The sequence below is a fragment of the Drosophila albomicans genome, chromosome 3 (assembly GCF_009650485.2).
Source record: "Drosophila albomicans strain 15112-1751.03 chromosome 3, ASM965048v2, whole genome shotgun sequence".
Lineage (NCBI taxonomy): Eukaryota > Metazoa > Arthropoda > Insecta > Diptera > Drosophilidae > Drosophila > Drosophila albomicans.
Genome location: NC_047629.2, coordinates 49677421 through 49702178, shown reverse-complemented (window position 1 = coordinate 49702178; position 24758 = coordinate 49677421). Strand labels below are relative to the sequence as shown.

General features: G+C 38.0%; 1 protein-coding gene and 1 long non-coding RNA gene across 2 annotated transcripts in view; both read right to left on the bottom strand.

The window, feature by feature from the left end:
• Window positions 1-1953: 1953 nt before the first annotated feature.
• Window positions 1954-24758, bottom strand: part of LOC127565504 (uncharacterized) — a 105916-nt gene continuing 83111 nt past the window's right edge. The window contains exon 4 of the long non-coding RNA XR_007954810.1: window positions 1954-2163. This is a non-coding gene — a long non-coding RNA (uncharacterized LOC127565504). The remainder of the gene's footprint in view (window positions 2164-24758) is intronic.
• On the bottom strand, window positions 14836-17762 carry LOC117566408 (uncharacterized). Its single transcript, XM_034245929.2, has one exon. The coding sequence runs from the start codon at window positions 17701-17703 to the stop codon at window positions 14983-14985; it is 2721 nt and encodes a 906-aa protein (XP_034101820.1). The 5' UTR covers window positions 17704-17762; the 3' UTR covers window positions 14836-14982.

Sequence of the window (24758 nt, the reverse complement as noted above, 5' to 3'; positions counted from 1 at the left end):
TTTAACTTGCTCTACAAAAATAAAAGCTGGTAATAATTGCATTAGTTGGGAATAAATAAAATGTAATTATGTAATTACTAATTCTCTAGGAATTAAGCAATCTTAATAGTAGCTTGAAAGCTATTAAAATTTTAAACCAATTAAAATAAACATCTTAAAAGTAAAGTAATCTTATTGATAAATACTACACTTGCACTACAAATTTCATAAATTCACGTTATCTTAAAATTCAGGTCAACAACATCAACAATTAATAAAAGTGAACAACATACATTAAAACTATAAAAAAAATGTATTCAACTACTTAACTTAAAAGAAAATCCAACTAGATTGCCTGAAAACTTTTAAAATATTTTAAAACGTAATACAATATATGAAAAAAAATTAAATCTTTTCGAAAATCGAAAAACTTGCTCCTAAAAACTCTTATAAATTGGATTTAATTCAAAAGCAGACAGCAACAAAAATGCTTAACAACGAAATCAATATAAAATTCAATTGAATAAAAATGCAAATGAAACATAAAAATATAAAATAAAGAATTTGAAGCTTTAAAGGTCTTGCACCTTGGACTAACGATTTCCTGGTTATAGCCACAACGAGAGCCAAAGGCAAGTGTCGGAAATCTATAAGCAAGTATTTGACCAACGTGCAACGTGCAAATGTCCAACAAAGATGCATGCCACAAGCAGCTAAAGAAGAGAGCGAGGGAAGCAGGGAAGGGAATAGAAGCTGGAGAGGAGAAGAGCAAAGCAGAACAGAGCAGAGCAGCCGTGGTGCGTGCTAAGAGCGCAAAGCTTGTAAGCGGCTTAAAGTTGTACAAAGTTTTTCAAGCGCATTCGCCAGTCACCAAAGGCGGCAACGATGGCGATGACGATGGCGATGGCGATGGGCGAAAAAGTTATGAGTGGCTCTGGATCACACACACACACACCAACACACACTCACTTGAAGCAGCAGACAAAGGCATATGTAAGCTGGTCGCGGCTCTATTGCAAGTCCAAATAATAAAAAAAAAAAAAACGCAGAAAGGAAACTTGGAGTTGCGCCACCAACAGCGTCGCATCGTCGTCAAGTGGCAAAGTGTGTGGCATGCCCCGCTGGAGCATGTAAAAGGATTAAGTTCGCTTAATATCATTGATGAGCATCGTCGAGCCACACCCAAGCTGCTTCCCCCTCCCTCCCTTGCCACCCGGCAACTCCTTCCTTTGTGGCAAGACACAGAGCTGAGATTTGCTTTGAGCTGTTGAGTCAATACTTAGCTGTTGAACTGAAGTCGCAGCTGCTGCATTCACATTGAGAGTGCGGCATGCAGCAAGAGATATTTAAGCAGCCACCACCCTGCCACTGCCCCATTCAACGTGCCACAAATGCCAAGGTCACAATGTGGCTAATTAAAAATGCAGCAGTCGTGGCGGCTCGTTTTCGCAGGCAAAACAAATGATTTTATGAGCACCCAGCACTTTGAACAAAGTTCACTTTCGGCAACTTTATGCAAATACCTTGTAAGTGCGTAAAGTCCACAATGAAGAAGCAACAGAAGGCAAGCGGGAGAGAGAGAGAGAGAGAGAAGACAAGCAAAAAGTAGAAGACACCACGAACATAAAAAAATGCAATCGAAACAATACACAAATGTAATGAATATTTACGAATCTGAACAGAGAGTGCAAAGCACATGCGAAATCTCAAAAATATTCCCACACATATATTATCAAAAGACACAAAAAAAAGAACGTTCAAGAGTGTGGGAGGCAGTGAAAGACTCATCAGACAGACAGATTGCCTTTCGTATTTACGCTCGAAAAATTACAGAAAATTTTCATTTAATTATGAAAAGTCTTGGCCTGAACACTGAAGAACAGAACAGAACAGAACAGAGTAGAGAAGCAAGGGCTTCCTTCCTTCGTCCTTCCTTCCTTCCTACGAACAACTTCATTTCACACTCATCGCCACTCCAGCCACGTGCTAATTAAAAGTAAAAGTTGAGAGCGCTCAGCTCAGCACAAGGTGTGGAACAGCCCTCGATAAGCAATTTCGAGCTAAGGGTAATCACAACTCTATCTTTTGCACCAGAGACTTACTTACCCCTTTCAACACACACTCATACACAATGCTGTGCACACACTCTCCCTGGCATACACGCACTCTTGGGTGTCGTTAGAGCTGCAATGAAAAACATTGATGTACTTCAATTAGTTTTTTCATAGTTGTCGTAAGGGTATTTGAGATATTATGGTTACTATGAATTGGTTGTTGAATTGGATCACTAGCAAAAAGTCAAAAACTGCAGTTTAAATTTATGAATTTCCAGTTTCTAAATATGTTAGTATTTAGTATACGAGTTTTTAGAATTATTTTCAAAAAATACCAACAGACAAGATTTTTAGTATTATTTTGGAAAAAGATTATCTAGTTTCGAAGTATATGTGTAAGTTTAATCTATTACTTAATACAGAATTTGGAAATTTATAAATAAAAATACATATTTCAGATAATTTTCACGTAAGTATAGTTTATAATTTGAATCAAAGTTCAAAATATATTTAAGATATTCATTCTTTGATTTCTACTTTACATCTTTTATAATTATTTTTATTAATTATATTTATTATTATATTTATTTAAATTTAATATATTTGCACTATTTTCCCCAACAAAAAAGACAATCACTTTAGAATGTATGTAGCACTATATCAAAATACCGAAAACATAGATTTAGGTTTATTTTTAGTATTTTTTCGGTATATTAATTTAGCATATTTTAATAATAATACCGCAGTGTTTTGCTTTTAATCAAAATGGGTATTTCAAAGTCGAATACATTCGACTATCGCTTTCTTACTTGTTTATATTTAAAATACATATATCTTATTTACTAGTATGTGAAGGCGTAGTTATTTAACGCTTTCAAAATTTCCAGTATTCTATGAATCAGAACATTATTTTTTTAAAGCTAAATATAAAGTAAGGTAGTATTTTTTAAAGCTACCCACAAGCAGATATTTAAATAGGCTCCTTAGAATTGTTAGAATATATTTTATTGACTACATTATTCCAATTAAAACTATATATTTTAAATGACACTTTAATATAAATTGAGTCCACTCCTTAACATCTTCACTTTCCTTCCTCTTCAATCCCACTTAGGTAAGAGTATTTCCTGTGCAACTTGCATTTGAAAATTCTCAATAATTGCACTTATTACTGCTGTTGCTGTTCGTATTGTTGTTGTGTGTTGTGCAGGCAAACATGAAGTCATTGGACAGTAATTTCAGCGTCATAGTCAAAGTCTTGTCATCGTCAAGTCAACATCAATGGGGAATCCCCCGTCCCCTGCTACCCCCGCTTCCACCAATTTCAAATGGTAGTGGCATCATCGTTTGGCTTGATTTCCCATTGCCGGAGCAAATCTGTGAGCTGAGAGAGCTGGCAATCTGCGAAGTAAGCTGGCTCATATTTACAAAATGTCTAATGAAAATATTTTCTTCGCAGCTCGGAGATACTCGAAGAGATCCGGCAACAGATCCCAGGCATCGACTGTCTCCAAGAGACAACTTACGCTGAAGAGGGAAAAAATCAAATTAGCTGCATGAATGACGCTGGCAAATGCGCTTGCCGGATTAACAGGGTGGCCAAAGAACTGAATATATGGGACAGAGTAGAGCTGCTGAACAGTTCAGGACTGGGACAGATAAGATGTGTGGGAGGTGGGCGGTTGTGGGAGGCGTGGCAACTGCTACATCAATGGCAGTTTTTATTTTTGTTGACTTCTTTGTTTGGCACTGAGAGCCTTGGCCAGGAAAGATTGCAATGGCAGTGTGCCTGCTCTTTGTGTGATTGATGCAACTTCATGTTTGTGAGCTAATTGCTGGCTTAAATGAAGAGGAAGACAGACTGAGAGAGAGACAGAGAGAGGGAGAGAGAGACCTCTTATCGCATTATAACGTTATGCTATTCACTTGATTACAATTTTTTTGTCATAATTATTTTACAAAATGCGAAAAGCATCAACCTAATGACCAGCAAAGTCCTGCTGAATGCCATAGAAAGAGAAGAAGATAGTGTAAGAGAGAGAGGGGGAGAGAGGGAGAGACTCTACTCTGTTAATACGTGTAGCCTTGATGTCCTTTATGCATGTGCATGAGTGTCTGTACCTCCAGCTCCCTCTTGCCCTCCCACACAGGGGCAAATCTGGGAAATCTCAACTTTTAACTCTTTTCTCAATGCTTTTGAATGCTGCATGAGCCGAGCAAAAAATCAGATAGCGCATTTAAAATAAGTAGAGAGCACAAAGCGCACGACTGAGTAGATGAGCACAACACAACACAAAAAAAAGAAGCATCAACAACAACAACAACAACATCAATGGGTGAAAAAACATTGCAGAGGGCGACATAGAAAAAAAAGCAAAAGGCAAAAGAAACAAGCTAGAAGCATAGTTGCCAGCAGCGTGTGGAGGAGGAGAAGGAGAGGGTAAAGTCGAGGAAAACTGAAAAACTGTATCAAGTAACTGAGCCGCGCCAGAGCTGCATAGTGAAAATGCAACTGTGCGGAAAACTGTGCGAACATTTTCATTTTCAATGCAACTCTTGGCACACAAATAGTGAGACACTCAGACAGACACATTCGCACACTCACACACTCACACATTGGCAGCAGAAAGAGGCAACAACTAGTAGCAAATAGACAAGTTTAAGTACAAAACGTGGCGCGCGTACACACATTCGAAACCGGGGCAACAGCAAAAGAAATCGCAACTGGAATCGCTAAAAATCGCTTAGAAAACCGGGAGAAGCACACATACACAAAAAAAAAGCGATGAAGAAAGCTAAAGTTGAGTGTGCTCGACTGTGAGATACCGGCTATCCACTTCAAAGAAAAGAAAAACAGTGCAGTATTAAATTTAAAATTAACCACATTAATATACCGCAAAAATACTAAAAATATACCGAAGAATGTATTTGGTATATTGATATACCACATTCATAATATACTGGATTGTCAATCAAACTCGCTATGACCTTCAGTAGGTAGACAGTTTTGCTAATATACTAAAAATATACCAAAGGCAATATTTGATATATTGATACATTCAAAATATACCAAATGACCAAAGCAACTAAGACCCTTAGCAAATGGGCGTTTTTACCCATACAAAAGTATACTTTTTTAAATATATACTAAAATTCGTAACCAAAAATATACCAAGAATCGATATCTACCTTTCTATTTTTATCGATTTGTAAGAGCGGATTTAAGCAGGGCAAAAATTTGAAACAAACTTGATCCGCGTGCTTCTTATCTATTTCTTATAGTCTCTGAGATCTTGGTGCTAATACGCATGGACGGACAGACAGACAGACGGAGAGATAGACATGACTAAATCGTCTCGGCTTATGACGCTGATCAAGAATACGTAACATTTATTTTATAAGGTCGAAAACGCTTTCTTTTGCATATTACATTTTCTGCAAGCACTGAGTTATAATACCCTTCTATCCTTTTTGGTAGCTGGTATACAAAAATAAATATAAAGAAAGCAGCAAAATTTGTAGATGCAATGCGAACAAAAGCATATGGGCGTTGCAAGTGCAACGCGGGCACCTCTGACTGTCGACTGCCGACTGCGGACTGCCGAGTGCCGGGGTTTTTCTTTCAATTTGCAACATTTGCTGTTGCCGTTGCCGTTGCACGTAGTCCAAAAATAACTTCCGACAACTTTGACTGATTTTTTTTTTTCTGCAACTGGCTGCTGCTGCTGCAAAATTGCAGGAAACGATTCTATTTAAAGTTGCCCAACAAGTCTAACTGAAAGTCTATCCACTAATGGCAGCGACATAAATACCATTGAGAAAATACGGTGAAGGTCGTCAAAGTGCTTGTGATATCTATGAGATACAATTTTGGGAAATGTAAACGTTTAGTTCATGACAAGTGGGTAACCCAGCTCAGCTCAGTCTCATCTCAGTGTGGTTTCTATCTGTATTTCTATTTATATTATACATACGTAGATACATATATAATTTACAAAAAATTCAATTAGCCACGCTGTCCAAAACAGAAGCCCCAAACTCACACACATACACAGAAGCAAAGTCAATAGTTGGAGCTCAGCCACCCACCATTAACAAAATAAACTTTCTCAACTGCCAATCAGTTGGACAGCGGACAACGGCCAACGGGCAGCTCTACAGAGTTACTCTGCCAGCCAACAACAGTCAGTCAGGAAGCCTTTGATAAACCCACATAAAACTTGGCTAGCCATTACTACTACAATGCCAACAGTAGTGCACAGTGGTGCCACATTTAATCCCATAACATAACCTAGAACTTTTTGCAATTTTTTACTGCTGTTAAAATGACACAGTGTAATGGCAAAGAATCAAGGCCAAAGCATTCAAAACTCTACTCTGTAATTGAAGTGCATAATAATGATAATTAAATGTGGTAAAACTTTGTTCAATTATGATTCAATTTTGCGTAAATTGCATGCCAGAAATCAAGGCCAGATCGTTCAAAGTGTGGTCCACATTTTGTTTTGCTAAATTACGTGAAAATAAAACTTTTTCGCATCGATGTGAAATTTTCCATAAATATAATTGGCATATAGTATGCCAAGGTCAAAATAATCAAGTTAAGAGGGAAATTAAATTGGTTATAATTGGAGTATGTGTGTATTACAATACTAATTTTCTACGAATAAAAATCGAATGTTAATTCAAAGAAAAATAGTTTTTAATTTACGAAGCTCTGTTTCATTTCTTTGCATTTTCGATAATAATAATTGGTAAATTGACCAGGGTCACAATAATCAATGAGAGACAAATAAAATGTTAATTTAATAAGATTCAAAATTAATGCAAAAATAGTTGTAAAGATTTCATGCGAAATATTCTTTTGCAGTTTTGGTGGAAAGTCTGCTGTATTTTGTGTTCTATAGTATACATATGTATTTTGAATGTAAGAGTACATTTATATACCAAATATAGCCTTCGGCATATGCCAAATATAGCGTAAGGTATATTAAAAATAAAAAGGTATATTTGTAGTATTTCTGGTATATGTATTTGGTATATTTTCAGTATTACTTCGAATCCATTCGACTCTAGCTTTCTTATGGTATATTTAGAATCTATGTGTATTATGTATGTAATGTATGTATGAATGTATGTATGTGTGTAATTATAGTATTATATAAAATATAACCACAGTATAATAATTTAACACTTTTTACATTTTCTTATTCATAAGAATTTATACAACAAAACAAATTTTTACATTTATATTTTTAAATGTTTGATTCATCTGCTATTTTAGTATATTTTTCATCAGTCTACTAAAAGTATTGTAGCATTATACCCTTTTCATATAAGGACCCCTTTACTGTTGCTTTGTCTCAACCTCAGTATTATCACAAGAAGTTTCACTGTGCACATGAACCATTAACAAAAGTTTGTTAAAAAATAAAAAACAACATTTACCAAACTGCGCTTCAATGTTAAATGAATTGTTGTCTTAACTACTAGACAAGCTGAGGGGTTATAGAGTCTCTTGCTCAGCGTGTGTTCAAAACAAAAAAAAATGTTGTGGACTGGCGTGAGGTGGCCGAAAAAGTTAGTAAAATTCATTTTTGGAAAAGTGCAAAATAAGGTAGAGAAAAAAAAAGAATGTAGAAAAACAAGAAGAAGAGCAGACGAAAAAAATTGTGGCGGTTGAATAAAAAAAAAAGTTTAAATAACTTTGGCAACTAAATTTAAGTTGCAAGTGTGGGAGAATGGTAAAGGGGCAAGGGAGGAGACAAAATCAACGAGGTGCAAGAGAAGAAGAAGAAGTAGAAGAAGTAGAAGAGATTCTGCCCAACAGTCGTGACAAAGTTGGGGGCCAGATTCTAGTTGTTGCTGTTGCTGATAAAAACTGCAGCAGACGCAAAACTAATTTGCGTGGTTATGTAAATTAGAGTTGGAGTTGAGTTGAGTTGAGTCTGCGATAAACTTGTTGAGGGTGAAAAGCGCTAAAAAAAAAGCAAAACATACACTGAAAAACAAAAAGTATCTTGCACAATGCGTAAAATGGTTTTTGGAGGCTGCTGCACCTGGTTGTTTGACCCAAACCGGAGGCCAACTCTCGACTCTCTAAATGCAGCAAAAACAGACTCCAACGTCAACGTCTGTGGGCGTGGCCAAAAGGCATTCGGTTTACCTGCCTTGCTGTGTACTGCTGTGTTGTGTTGTGCTGTGTTGCACTCTGTGTTTGTTTGTTTGTTTTTGTAGCCTTAATCCGAGACCACAGCACAGATAACAGAATCGTTGCACAGACAAAGATGCCACACAACCCCTCATCCCAAAAAGGCGCCACAGGCTAACAACTAAATAATGTGCAGAAAATTTAGTGTCGAATCGTGCGATGCCAAAAAGGAGCACGAGGAGCAGAAGTTGTTGGATACCAGACAACAGACAACAGATACACATGGCAACCAGGCAGGCAGGCAGGCAGCTTAGATAATTTTTTGTCTCTGGGAAAGGAAGTTATTTAAAAGCACCAGAGGTAGGCATAATTTCGGGACCCCCCAAAAGCTGGCAAAGACATGAGACCAATTGTGAGTCAAGTCTATGAGAATGCAGCCAGCAGACAAACATTGAGTGCTCCAAACTCAGCTGCATTGTTGGTCGACGGTCGTCGGTTGTCGGTTGTCTTGCCAACCACAGCAGTAACAGCAGCAACAGCAACAGCTACAGTCGAAGCCACACAGGATGCTCAGGACACACAGCAGGAGTCGCGTCTGAACTCGGCACCTAAAGTCATATTAATAATTTTGTAGGGATTTGATCCTGCCCCGCAGCAACGTCGCCTGTGAAAAGAGCCGCAACAACTTGCAGTTGCAGCAGCTGCTGCTCCTGCTGCAGCAACATGCAGTTACGAATATGAATGTGAATACAACTCCGAGTGTGAGTGCAGAAATGAATGCTACTGCTCTTTGTCTCTGGGGCTGCCTGCCATACCTTTTTGCCTGCTCGGCTCAGTTTACATTTGCAATGCAAACGAATAACTCGGCACCAAAATGCACAAAAATTTCACTTGCACCTGTTGTTTGGATATTGAATGGACTTTGATTTTGCCATCGAATATTCGACTCGTCTGCTCTGCTCTCTGAAAATACAGACTCATCATTGTGGCAAATTGATGATAAGAATCCCTCCCAAACCAACTTTATTAGCAGCGCTTTAAATATTGCTTAAAGGGCTGTCAAGTAAATAGAAAAACATATCATTGAGCACAAATATATTTGGTATATTTTGTGATCAATGGTACATTTCGAATAAAATACAGCTTTCGACTTCAATATTCTACTTGTCTCAAAATACAGACTCATGATGATCCTAAGAATCCTTCCCAAGCCAATTTTATTAGCAGTGCTTTAAAAATTGTTTAAAGAGTAAATCGAAAAATATTTCTATAGTTGTCAATCTGGTATATTTTGTACTGAATGGTATATTTTGAATCAGATATAGTCAGATATATATAGTATTTGTGGTATTTTTTCGGTGTAATAATTCTGTATATATTTTATTTGCCATAAATTCATCATTTTTGTCACTAAATAACTTTCATTTTCTCTTTTGTCATTCTGCAAACATTTCATATTTAAAGACAAATGTGTTTATATACTAATCGGCACACATTGATGCCATAAATTAAGTACGATTTGTATAAATATTATATTTAAATTCCACTCACACAATTTTTTATGCCAACAAACAAATTTTGAATGTTTTCCTATTTTGTCTTATTTAAATAAATTATTTATTTGCAACAGTTTTCGTTTTTGCTCGTTTTTTGCTGCTGCTGTTGTTGTTGTTTTTGAGGCTTTTGGTAAAAAATGCGATTTGTCTGTGATGCGTGAAAATATTTTCATTTACTTTGTGCCCGCATTTTGACCACTGCAACCGCATTTGGCAAACATTTTAAATACCTTTTTACATTTTGCCCATTAGTTTTCATTTGATTGTTGCTGCACAACATTTTTGTGATTTTTGTGTGTGAAAAACTTATCCAGAGATTTTCCGTTTGCCGTTTGTTCGCAGATTTATTTGATTTCGACACAGAGCTTTATTTTTCAATTTCAACTATGCTTTGGGAATGAGAATATGCCAAACCTCGAGTTATATGTCAAAAATTTCCAATTTAGTTGTGATCAAATAGAATACGTTTGTTATTGTGTTGAGCATCATTTGATTTAATAATAAAAAATTCTAATTGCATTTTGATTTGATTATTTTTATTTGTCGCTGCGGTGCATTGATTACCTCACGCTTGTGGCCGCAATCTGTGAAAATGATAAACGCTTTTTCCCACCACATCTCGGCTGTCGCTTGATTTAATGATTTTTCTCACAGCACCCGCAAAGTAAATAGTAAATATTTACATTTTACATCTGCTCTGGCACCTACAGACCACACCACACCACATCACCCCATGCATTTTCAATAAAACAATCAACTGTCGAAAAAAATATAAACAGAGACAGTGGGACGTCGCTCGCTCAGGATTGCCCAGGATAAAGGTCTGGAGTTCTGTCCTGCGGCTGTTTTCGGGGTCAGAGGACCACCAAAGTTGATTTGCATGTCATTAACAGGCAACAGTCAAATGGAATCGCATCCCAATCGAATTGAATCACATCCAAACTGCCGTCTGCTAAAAATAAAATTCTAGAGTTTCAGTTTACTCCACGTCGTTGCCACGTGCGGCAAGCGACGTGGGGAATGAGGCATGAGGCATGCGGCATTCGGTGGTTGCACTCTGTGGCACTCTGTAAACAAGCCGACACTAAAAATATCACATGTCGTCGAAGTAGGCTGCGGTTGGGTTTGGGGTGCCAAACTAATTAGTATTTGTGACTCCAGTTGAGCACTCATAGCTCTATTCACAATATTCTGTGGGAACTGCTGTAAATATTTGACTCAGACAAATGTGTGAACTTTATTTCTTTCGATTCGAGTTAATTTCCTTTTGCTTTCCCATGAAAATCTTCATAGTTCTTCAAACACATTAATATTTTAAATTACATCTTGATTTGTGTAGAAAATCAATTTTTTAATTCACAACAGAGCTCAAATCAGATACGCACTCTAAATATAGCAAATTACTTTGAGCATGAATGAAGACAAACTCTGATTTCTATAGAATCTTTGGGGTGAATAGAGAATAAGTATAGTATACTTCTATCTTTAGCACAGTCATTGTGTTGCTTCCTTTATACATTTTGCGAATTGAGACAGCTTTCATACATGCAGTTTAAATTTAGTTTACATCAGAAATTATCTCTCGGAGTATTTTCTTCATTGTTTTATTAAAACAGTTGAAATTAAGGTAAACTTCGATTTCAATAGAATCTTTATTGTTAGTAAAGAATAAATATTATATGATTCTATCTTTTGCTCTTTTATTGTGTTACTTGCTTTAATAATTTTGTGAATAAAACCAACTCTTGCAGTTTAAATTTAGTTTACAACATATATTATCACGTAGTATTTTCTTCACAATACAACAATTACAAACAATTAGTATTACTTAAAGCAAATTGCCTGGATGAAGGCGAAAGTTGATTTCAATAGAATACAGTCGAAAAGAAAGCCTATAATCTCTGTTACTTTGTAGTTTCCTCTATTCATTTTGCAAACGAAAGTTTTTTATACCGGCTATTCATATAGTCGAAAGGTATTAAAACATTGTGTTTGTAGGAATGATACGACATTTTAAAAATTATTTTATATTGCAAATACGACGGCTGCAGCTATGTTATATTTTAAATGTTAAAGTATATCGGTATGTTTTAGTATTTTTTTGGTATAAAAACTATTTACATATAAAAATAATAGCGTACTCTCTTATATACTTTGAATATAATAGTATATAGGCATTTTTTTTATTATTTATTAGTATATTTGGTAAATTTTTATATTTTAATGTTATATTATATCGATATACAAAATATAAATTGTTGTATATTTTTAGTATTTTTTCGGTATATTAATGTTTCATATTTTAATAGCAAATCGCACTGTTTTGATTTTATTCAGTAACCCACAGTCGAACACACTCGACTGTAGCTTTCTTACTTTTTATATGTAAAAATAATAGCGTACTCTTTTGTATATTTTGAATGTAAGAGTATATAGACATCTTTTTATTATTTTTTTCGTATATTAATTCGATATATTTTAATGTAATATTATATCGATACACCAACTATAAATCATTGGATATTTTTAGTATTTTTTGGTATATTAATGTGGCATATTTTAATAGTAAATAGCACTGTTTTGATTTTATTCAGTATCTCACAGTCGAGCACACTCTACTTTTTCTTTCTTACTTGTTTTTGCATAATTTTATTAAAACAATTATAATTACTAAAAACAAATTGCAATAAACACACTGCTGCTCAACAGGTTTCACAAAAAAATCTAATTAATACACAATTAATACAAGCATAAACAATCCCTTAAAGCTCTACAAATAGTTTATGAAAACTTAAAATCATATAATATATTGTAAACATATATTGCAGCTACCTTTGCAGCAGGTGCGTAAAAAAAGCTTTTGTTGGGTCTCTGCTTTTAATTAAACTTGCCTAGACAATTGCATATAAAATTACAGAGAAAAAAAAATAAAACAAATTGTGGTTAAAGTTGTGTGCTATTTTTTGTATGCTTTATTCGTCGGCGCCATTTTGCAGCAATCTGTGGAAATGATCATAAAAGTCTTGTGCAATCTCAGTTTTGTGTTTTAAAGCCAAACATTTTGTTGGCATTTCGCTGTTTGGAGTTGGCAGTTGGTTGGCAGTTGAATGGAAGTCGAGGTTTATTCTTGATATTTAACGAGCGCTACGGGGCGCTTATCTATTTGTTAGATGGCCGCGAGTTAATGAGAAAAATGCATACGCATAAAAAGCATAAAAACGACTTCTAGTTCCGACACATAAACCTGACAGCAGCGAGAGCATTCAAAAGGCAGCAGCAGCCGGGAGAAGGGATTGGGGGAGAGGACTAAAGTGATGGACCAGAGGCACGGGGAATTCAAGAGCTTCAACAATTTGCCATGGCGCACTTCACTTGAATTTTACGAGCTTGTCGCTGCGTTCACTGTTCTGCGTTCTGCGTTCAAGTTCTGGTTCTGCCTCTGGCTGCTGATGCTGATGCTGATGCTGCTGCTGCTGCTTCTGCTGCCCAGACAGACACATAAAGCAGACGCGATCTCAGGCGTAATAAAATCGTAAAAAACACAAGTCCAAAAATGCCAGACAAAACCATTCATTGTATTGTGCCTGCTGCGTGGGTGTGAGTATTATGTGTGTGTGTGTTTTGTTGTTGCTACTCCTACAAATTGTACACAAATTACACAAAAATTTTTAATTTCAACTTTAATTATGCCAAAAAGCAAACGTGTGAGAGTTTTGTAGGCTCTTTTGGCCAATTTATGCCTCTTGGCGCCATCGACTGCCTATCAAAATTTTATTTACTTTTTCTCCCTCCGAACTCCGATGTATCGTATTTATTGGTCGCACAAGGCGCTAGCTATTTATAGCCTAGTCCCAGCCGAAAATGTTTGTTTGAACCAGGCTAACATGATGGGAGGAGAGAGGACATTTTCAGGGGAAGGTAGAGGTGCAGCAACCGCTGCAGTTTCCCACAAAATCCGTTGAATTATTTTGGTTTCTGGCTGTGATTTGGCAATCGGCGCTTTTTGGGGGGCTCTGCTCTGTTCTAATTTCACTCGCGTGTGTGGACAGTTTATACCCTGGAGCCATTGGAAAATGGCAATAACGAGGTGCTTTAGTTAGGCCTTTATGATGTTTGGCAATGTTTGTAACGATTATTGAGAGGAGTTTAGAGCAAGAGTAAGCTGAGCCTTTAAAATTCAATAAGAATTTAAACGAATTCGATATTTTAACTATCCTTACTTGCTTTTCATTATGTTTAATTATTTAAAAACTATCGAACCTATTCACTAATAAAAGTGTGTCTCACATTTATATATTCAAAATAAAGTTTATCAGGAAAGAATTGCTTTAATTTTTTGTATTTATTTGAAATCAAAATAATCAAAATATTAAATTCATTTTTAATATTTCTATATTAGTCTAATCACAAATTTCCATATGAATTAATGAAATTTATTTTTTAGCAAAAGCACTGGCTAATAGTCACATAAAAGTGTTTTCTCTTGATATCTGTAATTCATTTTTTTTCCATTTTAAAAATCCTCCTTAATTTTTCATAAAATTCTAAAAATTGTTATTTCTGAATTTGGAATATTCTTACTTAAAAAAACTTATCCACACTTTTTTTTGTATTTCTTGGTATTTAAATTGATTTAAGATTGATAGATTTATTAAACTCTACAGATGTAGCTTTTCAATACATTTTTAAAATTTGCTTGAAATCTTTTTTGTTTCAAAAATTATTTTCTATTACTTCGATGATTTGGGTTATTCAGAAACAATTATTTATTTAAGTATTATTTAATTGTAACATTCTCACATAAAAACTAGAAGTATTTTAGAAAAAATAAAAAGGATATTTAATATTATCTCATAGTTCATTCCAGAGTATCTCAGATTACAGTTGAGTTGTGTGCACAGTATTTCACTTATTTTGCTATAAGTTGGACTCGCTTAGGAGGCATGAGGCATGGCGCGTTTGCGGCTTTTAGCTGCACGTTGCAAATAAATTTAACCAGCAGTCGAAAACGATTTAATTTGCGGTTTTTCCCAACACAAAATGGCGCGCTCAGAAAACTGATAACAAAAACACACACGAAAAAAAAACCGAAAACTTATTTGGGGCAGTTGTCTTCAGTTTATTGTTGTTGTTGTTTGTTAGCGAACAAATTGAAATGAAAATTGTTTATTAGGAACGGTGAAAACAGGGGGCGAAAACCAATTGGAACAATTTATCATATATATTTGAACGCCATCGCTGGTCAGTCGAGAAGGCATTGCATGGCATCGCTCAATTTGTTAACGGACAGCAAATAATCGATTTTCAACTCGTCAAACTGTGCATCAAAGTCAGCGAAATCATCAGCGTTGCAGCTGCAGCTGCTCGCTTCAGTTGGTGTGGCAAAAACGCGTTGCAAGCGTAGCCAATGCTTGGCCAGAATGTTGGCCAGCATAAGAAGCTCCTGCAGCAGCTCTTCGTCATCGTTGTCGATCAGCAGAATGCAGCACATCTGTTGCACGAACGTATTGTGCGCCAGCTGCAGCTGTGGCAAGCTTACACTTAGCTCCAACTGGGCATCGCATTCGACTGCCGCTTGCTGCAATTGCGGAAGCTTCAGTTGCTGGCGCAAAGCTAGCTCTAAATTGGCTTTACAACTCTGCAGAGTGCCAGTGAAATTGAGCGTCGGCAGCTGTTGCAACTTGCGTATGGCCACATGCAACTGCAACTGCCTGCGATAAGCGATATTGTACAGATCGAGTTGTGAAGCATAGATGATGCAATCGAGTGTTGCATCGCAGCTGTAGAGCAGCGACAGTTGATCGAGATCCGCACTTGGGAGTGCCACACTGAAGGGGTATGCCACACGCGTGTTGTGCTGATCGAGCATTTGTTGCAACTGCTGTCTGGCCAGTGCAGTAAAACCTTGTTCCAGTTGATGCAGTGCCAGCTCAAGTTGCTCAGCAAATTCATCAAAATCGAGCAGTAAATAAACGCGCCTCAACTCCTTCAACACTTGTTGCAACTGCAGCTGATCGCGTAGCAAATGCACCACAAATGAATTCACAAGCAATACTCTTGGCTCCAGCACACGATCCAACGAGCGGCAGATGAGTTCATGCAACGGCGCATAGCTGACACAACTTAAGCACTGCTTCAGCAACTCGTCGATGGTGCAAATGTGGGGCAGCTTAAAGTCCACCTGTGATTCCTTGTAGTAAGCATAGTACATGCCACGCAGCTGCTCGTTGTCGGTGGCACGTAGCTGGCGAAAGATGTCCGGCGCCTTGGGCTGCTTCTTCAGCGGCTCCTGCTGATACGGTTTCAGCTGAAGCAGCAGCGTCTTGATCAGCATGTGATACAGTGATTTCTTCAGCAGTGCACGATGCACGCCCACAAAGTGTCCCAGACGATTGGCATCGTGGAGGACAGCCAAAGATTTGCCTGCGCACACAATGTGCCGCTCAATGATCTGATAGATGGGAGATTGAGAGAGCTCTGAGGCATCTTCACCCTCCAGAGGACGCATCACGTACTGTGTGCGTCCATCGATGAGTTGCTGCTGTGCGGGAAACTCTGCGTGCCAGTCCTGAAAGTCGCCCAGCAACCACCAGCTATCCAAAAACTGGCAATACACTTGCAGCACATGCAACAGCAAGGCCGCTGCGCTGCCACGTCGCCCCTCGGTATCCAGATGTGCGGGCAACGCGGCAAGTTGCAGCAGATTGTAGACAATGTATTGGCTGCGATAGTGCGCAGCGATGCCGAGTTGCTGTTGCGGCGGCAACGCGTAGCTGCCAACGGCCAAACTCCATAGCAGCTGCAGACGTGGCAAGCTCGGCCGCATGGCACGCAGCAGGCAACGTAATGTGGCCTGCTTTGGATCGATGGCCACGCGTTGCTCAAAATAGGTGAGAGTCTCCACGACGGGTTTGAGCAGACGCCGCAAGGCCGCAGTTAAGCTGGACAACGTCTCCAAGTGTCGCTGATAGCAATCGATAAAAAGCTGCAGCAGTTGCATGTGCTGCAACGGTGCGAGAAACTTCGAGAGCAGCTTCTGTTGGGCCGCATTGGAACGCAGTTGCAACAGTTGATTGTTCACCTCGAAGTAGCGACAGCTGCGTGGCTGAAAGAACATGGCGAGCACCTCGCGCAGCAGAAATCCTTCCTCGCCGTATTGTTGCACTGCCTGTTGCACATCTTGCAGTGGCTGATGCAAGTAGTTGCCAAAGGACACAGCAAAAGCGGCCACAGGACGCGCTTCATTGGGTGGCTCTTCGTTGCTGGCTTTCGGTTGTTGTTGTTGCTCCTGCAGCTGACTGAGAGCTAGAGAATATCTCTGCCGCGCCTGCTCCAGCTCAGCTTGATCTTTAGCTGCCTCTTGTTGTGGACTCACTGCGCTGGATTCGTGTGAGGAAAGCAATGATAAATCCAACGATAAATCCACCGAGGATTGATTTGTGGCTGCTGACAAGGAATTGTCTCCAATGCTATCCAATTCGCTGTCGAGATCGAATGAACGCTTCTGCAGCATTTCCCCTTGTTGCTGCTCAGCCTTGAACCTGGCTTTCTTCTTATAGCTGTAAGCCCAGTCGAGGGACCGAAGCAACTGCTGGCGACAAGCCATGAGATCTTTGAGATACATTCGTGCCGTGTTGAAGGCACGAAAGTTCACCGAGAGCATAAAATCCAGCACACTCCATTTGTGCTCCTCCAGCAATTGCTGATCGTCGAGTATCACCTGACTCAGCAGCTTCACTGTGTCTCCTAGTTCCCCGAGACATTCCAAATGAAATCGTTCAATAAAGTTCGTCAGATTCTCCTCAACACTCTCGTATGTATCCGCCGATTCATTGTGATTTGCTATGCAAACTGTGGCGTATTTCAGACAATCATCGTAGTCGACATGTTTCTGCTGCTCGTCGCATTCGAGAAGATGTTGCAGCAGCTGTGGCAAGCAACGTTCAACGATTTCCTGCTGCATCTTAGATAGAAAATATATATATATATATAGATTTGGATAGTACTATATATCAGCAAGCGAGCTCGACAACTGAGAGACTGCGCGCTGCGAGCTGAGAATTGAAAACTGAGATTCACCGCCTGCTGCCATCGAAAAAGGGGGGGACACAAAAAAGGATTGATGTTAGGATATGTGCAGCTTACAAGTCTGCTGAAGTCCTGTTGGAGTCGTGGCTTATGGGCGCTTAAGGCAAATTCGAGCATGCAAATTCCTGTGGCATGCAGCAGCTGCAACGGTATGTGCAACACCAGATTCCAGCCAGAGACCAGAGACCGATACCGACACCAAGCCAGAACTTTGACACCGCTGACCTATTTCCTAGCAAACCATATAAGGAGCTATGTGTGTGTGTCGATGTTCAATAGCCTTGTAGAATGTGCGTACTTTGCTTTATTTTATTGTCTGACAAGATAAATACCAAAATATTGAATATGCACAGGCAGCCAGCAGCCAGGACATCGACACCCCAAGTGAGATCCTTTTGCAGCTACCTCTTCCTCTTCTTCTGTCCTCTCCTCTCCTTGTGCTCTGCTGTCAACTGACCCACTAACAATAACTCAAATGCAATCGAGCATATTTGCTGCAGAGAGCAAATAAACCGAACACAGCTACAGCAAAAACAACAACAACAAAGAAAAGGACACGCAAACGTGCCACAGTGGTTGTGATTCAATAAGAGCTCAATGCGAGAGCCTGCATAAAGTATTTTAAACTTAATCATTTAGTTGAACAATTTCACAATAAATGTCAATAAGTTTTAAATCCTTATTTACAGTTCAATGTGCCTGGCAATAAAAGTGTCACAATCAAGACCCAAATTATTACATTCCATTTGGCGTTACTTACGAGAGGCGACTCAGGTGCCAAGTTCGCTTAAAGTGAATTGTAACAAACGGGAAAGTTGAGTTTGCTCGACTATTGAATACCTTGAACAAAAACGAAAAAATAATTGCTAAACTATACTACATAAATATACCAAAATATACCACTTAAATAAACCTTAAATATACTGCATAAATATACCTGAATTATACTATAATAAGCAAATACTACATTTGGTATAAAAATATACCATTACATTAAAACAAAGTCATTATTGCGAAAAAGCAGCTTAAAATGAAAATTATATGTCCAAAATATAACTAAATAATATTAAAGATAAGTTGCAAAAATTATATTTTGTATTTAACTACAAATTTCCTTCAGACCACGAATTACATAATATAATATACCATACACATTGTAAAACAAAATCACTTGGCCTAATCTATAAAGTATATATGTTAAACAGAGACACCAAAAACATAGTCACAATAAGCAAAACAAAAAAGTATTTTTGGTATTAAAATATACCTTCAGTTTATCTGAAATAAAAAAATATATTAAACCAAAACTTAAACATAGTCAAAATAAGCAAAAACAATCATTTTTGACATTTAAATATACCATTAAGTTATAAAAATACCACAACATTATATTGTAGGCTTTTTCAATTCATTGACACTTTGTTGAACAAATAAATTAAGCCTAATTTAATTGTTTTTTGAATAACTTTGAAACTTTCTCATCGATCCGCTAACAAATTTTCTGAATGTAACGAAATTCTAAATTTAAAGATAACATTTTTTTTTTCGTTTTGTATTAAAAGTGAATAATTTTAAACAAGTTTTTTTTTTATTCTAATAATTATAAGTGGATTCAAAACAAGGAGTTAGCTTAATATGTCATGAATACTAAGATCTCCCTTCTGATAGAAATATTTAAATATACTGCAATATAAGTAAATATTAATACTTTCATTGTCTATGGTAGTTGTAACTGAACAATTACCTGCAAATATGTACTTAAATGTTGATTTACATTTATTATAACACAAATTTATTTATGTATGTGCATGTTTATTAAATGCTGCTCCACTGCACTGCATTTCACATTATCGATTTGGCTTCACTGTGCTGCTGCGCCACAAATATATATTTGTTGGTGTCTAAAAAAACGAGTATAGACAACAAATTTGTAGAGGACTCTTTTGACCAAAAAAATAAAGTTTTTCAAGCTGCGACTGAGATTCAGTCTAGCTGTCAGACTGTCTGGCTATTCGACTGTCTGCCTGATTGTGCGGGAGTGCAGAGAGGAGAGGAAGCGACGGGGGGTGGGGGCGACTGTTGGCAAAACAGCAAGTGAAATCTTAACCAGAAAACAAAAGCCGAAATGTAGAAAAACAAGAGAAAATTGTTTGAAGGGAAAACTTGTGAGGGTAAACTTTTTGTCGCACTCGGCGAAAAGTAAGCGAAAACTTAATAAAGATCGCAGCTGGCGTCGACGTCGACAGCGGCAGCGACGTCAGCAGTGGGGCAAGCACACGCACTTAAGCGGGCAACGTTGACAGCCCTTTTGGTCAATGGCAGCGTCGACGGCGACGACGACGACGACGTCGCAGCAGCAGCGACCACAGACTGTCGAAATTAAACCAAACTGAATTTGCACTTACACTTTGGCCAAACGCCGCCGTCGCTGCTCTTCGACTTTGGCAAGTTGTGTGTGCGTCTGTATGTGTGTGTGTGACTGCCACACGGACTGACTCCTTGCAACTCCTGCGCGAGCGCTATCTGTGTGAGGCTGTCGAAATTGTCACTTTCGCAATTTGCTCAGTGGGTGCAACGTTGGCATTTGCTGAACACAATGGCTTGCTTGCAACTTGCCGCATGGCGTGCGTCAAGGAGCGCGTAAGTGACATTTATGCGCCTGGGCGGCAGCGTGCAACGTGCAACGTGCAGAGTGCAGCGTGCGGCAAGTGACAAACTTTTGGCCACCAGTCAGCCAAATGCAAAATCAGCGAAGCGAAGAAAGAGACCGAGAGAGAGAGAGAGTGAGAGAGAGAGCAAGAGCGAGAGCATCAAGTTTGTTTTAATAAATACTTTCATTGTGTATGCAGCAGTGGCAGGCAGCAGTGGCAAGCAGCAGTGGCAGCATTACCTGCCTCCAGCTGAGTCACAACAGTCGCTGGCTGTCATGATGATGAAAAGTTTTGCGCAAAGAATTTACTCCGCTCATCGACATTTCTTTTGCAACTTACACACAGCACAATAGATGCAGCCGCCGGGAAACAATCAACAGCCGCAGTTGCAGCCACAGCCACAGCCGGAAAATGCAAAAATTACTCAATTTCTCTCTCTCACTCATTCAGGCTTTTGTTCTCCACCCGTTTTTATGAACTCTGACATTTGAGTTGTGGCAATTAAAAGAAAAGTTCTTAAGTTTTTTGTACGACTTACGACTGCAAGAAATAAATATTAAAATTAAGATACAGCACACCAACATCATCAAAAATCTTTGTGAGCGACTCTTTTGTTCTCTGCACAACATTAGCTGCAGGGCCAACAGAGATGTTGCAAAAAAGGACAAAGCAATTTTTGAGATACAATTTCTTAACTCCTGAGGCGATTGTCTGGATTTTGCTCCCAAAAAAACGAGGGTACAGCAAAATTTTCGATATTTGTTTATTTGTACATACACTTAAAAAAATAATCTAGCTTCTAACATCGAGAATACTTATCATGAAAATTGTATTCTTTATTGTTATAATACAATATTAAGATTAAACTATTAAAAGATAAATCTGAAAAATGCGTAATTTTGAAAATAAAACCGAATATACTAGATAAATTCTATAATATAACTAAGCTGAGTTAGAAACAAGTAAGAAAGCTACAGTCAAGAGTGCTCGACTTTTGGATAATCGCTACTCATTTTAAATAAAACAAAACAGTGTATATTATTCCAAAATATACCAAATAATATACCGCAAGTGTACTAAAATATACCGAAAGACATTTTTGGTATATCGATGAGATACTGCATACGATGGAGTACAACATACTAAAAGTAGTATTCGGTATATTTTCAGTATTTTTCCGGTATTTGGTATATTTTAAAATGAATACCGCAATGTTTTAGCCTTGAGACACTTGCATTTTTAAGTGCTTATCTATTTATACGATTCAAAGAGTATAGAATTTTGTTATTTTATCAATAAGAACTTGGTCTTACATACATATATCAAAGGTTTATGAGATCATGATGAATTTTCTATCATTAAGACTAAAATTTTGATTTAAGAACATTCTTTTCAGTGCACACATTTTATTTATTAATGCCTCCCAGAACTGAAACTGTTTCTGTTTTGCTTTGACATTGGGGATTTTTGTTTTAACAATTTTCATGTAGTCTGCTTTTTGACCCCAGTTGCTGCTGCCACAAGCAACAAGCAACAAACAAACACCTTGCCCCCTCAAACTGTTGTGTCTGCTTGTTCGTTAGGCCTCATTTAGCTGGGCAATAAACTATACATTAGCATTGACTACCGGAAGCATCAACGGGAAAACATGTTGTCTATTTTTGAAACGCATGCAACAATGCAACACATCTGGTGCATCATCATAATTTTTTTTTTTTTTTTTTGTCTTGTTTGGAGCCGTAGGCAAAGTTAATTAGTTGTGATTTTTCAAAGAACATTCAAATCGAAGGCAGACCCAAAAACACACAAACAAATCAACTCAACTCAACTCACAACTCGCAACTCGACTGAGCTCGAGGCGTGGCAACGAAGGGAGGAAGAATGCATGCAACGGGGCCGAGGCACATGTTGAGTGTATAAAATTTTGATGAATGTTTTGTTTGCGGCAGCTTTATACTCGTCCAAAAACGGGGGAGTTGCATGCCACACTCCTTCTACCCCCGCGGGGCATGTGGGTGCATGGACATGTTCTGGTTGTGATGGCGTGTGAGTCGTTGGTCGTTGGTCCGAGTCCATCAGCGTGATGATGCCTGGGATGCAGCACACATGTGGCACAAGCGCCCGAGGCAACAGCCACAAGTTGCCGCACAGCAATTGAATGTGAATTATACTCGGCTATCGAACACTGAACTGAGCGAACTGAGCGCCAGTGGAAGACTGAGCCAGACCTCGGTCAGGGCCATGTTGCAAGCGTTGCATGCGTTGCACGTGAACTGCTGTGTGTATGGCTGTGTGTGTGTGGCAACAGATGGGGACCACATAAATTACACAGTATAAACAGACTGCATCTAATTAACAGGGAAATCTGTTGAAAATGCATGCAACACATTCTCATCTTAAAGATATTTGAGGTGGGGCAGCCGCAACACACACACACACCCACACACACACACACATACACATGCGAAAATGCTTAAGGGCAGCATTTACTTAATTTCCCAATCAAATTCACTCTGTCTACGCCGTATAATAATTTAAATATCTTACCCGCCGGGCTGAGTATTTTTTTCTCTTCCTTCTAAAGAGGACAACAACAGGAAATGCCATTTCAGCTGCGGCATGCTAACAAGCCAGGCAACAACAACAACAGCAACAACAATAGCTAGTAAATGCGTGCCATTACAAAACTGCAAGAAAAAGGCCCAAAGACAGCAAAAGCAACAGCAACAACAGCAACAGCAACAATGACTGGAATTGGGCGGGGGAAATGGAGGAAAAACTTAACTGCCGCGAGCTACACACGAAAACACACACAAAAAGGCAGAAAACGGCAAGAAATTAGTTTTCTCTGGGCGAGCGTTGCTCTAGTTGTTGTTGCTGTTGCTGCTGCTGGTTGCTGCTGCTGTTGTTGTTGTGGTTGCTGTTGTTGCGGGTGCAAAGCTGCCAAAGGAGGACAAATGCAAAACACACAAACAAACAACAATACGAGTGAAACAAGCAAGCGAGTGAAACGAACACAACAACAGAGGCAACAAAAAAGCAAAAAAAAAGAGCAAAGCGGGCTGCATTAGGCTCCGGAAAATGCCTTTTGCGAGCAGGAAAATTTTGTACATGTGTGTGTGTGCGAGTGTGAGTGTGGGAAAAATGGCAAAGTCGTATAGTTGTTTTATACGTTAAAGGCGAAATATGCAGGCCACAAACATTCGCAGACAACGTAAACCTCAAGATACAGAGATAGTCGAAGAAGGAGGACGACGACACAGACACAGACACACAAAAAATACATACACAAAAACCCATATAAACAAAGGCATGGCCATAATTGAAGAGCGGGGGAAGAGGAGGTGGTGAAGCAAACCTCAGCAAGGATAAGCTGATGGCGGGTTAATAAGCTGCCCCCAAGAAATGTATTTCAAATGCAAATAGATTGTGCGGGCCGCACACAAATCCCAAAAGATTAAATATTTAAATGGATTTCGAGGAAAACAAAAAGAGTTTTGTCATGTAAGTAAAAAAAAGGTTGTTCCTTATTATTAATAATAAGAAAATGATTAAGAGATAGTACAGCTTTTTTGTTGACAGTTTAACCAAAATATATAGTCATATTATAAAGATGCTTTGGAGTTTTATGAATAGTGTTCCTTATTGTTAAGAAGAATAACATGGTTAGTTGCTGGTTTTAAATTAATTACAGTTTAAGTAAAAGATTTATTTCTCTAGTCGTATCTAAAAGATAAGTTAATATTAAAATAGATTATAAGGCAAACACAACAGACGTTTTTCCTATAACTACAATAAGGATGTCATGTTCTGGAAAATGATTTGTAGTTGTTACAAAATATTCTCTAACTAATTATATATTAAAATCGATTTCGAATAAAAGAGAAAGAGCTTTTCTGGAATGTTATGTTCCTCATTATTAATGAGATCAAAAGTATTAGAATTTGATACAACATATTTGCAAGCAGTACAATTTAAATATACATATGTGTCTCAAGTTATAAGTAAAAGATAGATAGTTCTATCGCTAACCTGTGTCAAATGAAGACACAAACTTCTTTTCTTCTTTCTTCTTCAACTTCTTTTGTTGGTAGCAACAATTATTAGTCGTTGGTACAAGATTATTTACAGATAAATGAACTACATGATTTAAATCTGTAATCGTATCTGAAATATACTATCTATCGAAAAAGAATGGCATTCATAAAAAAAGAATACCATGTTCCTTATGACTAATAATTCGAAATCGATTAGACTATAGTATAAAATATGTCATCTA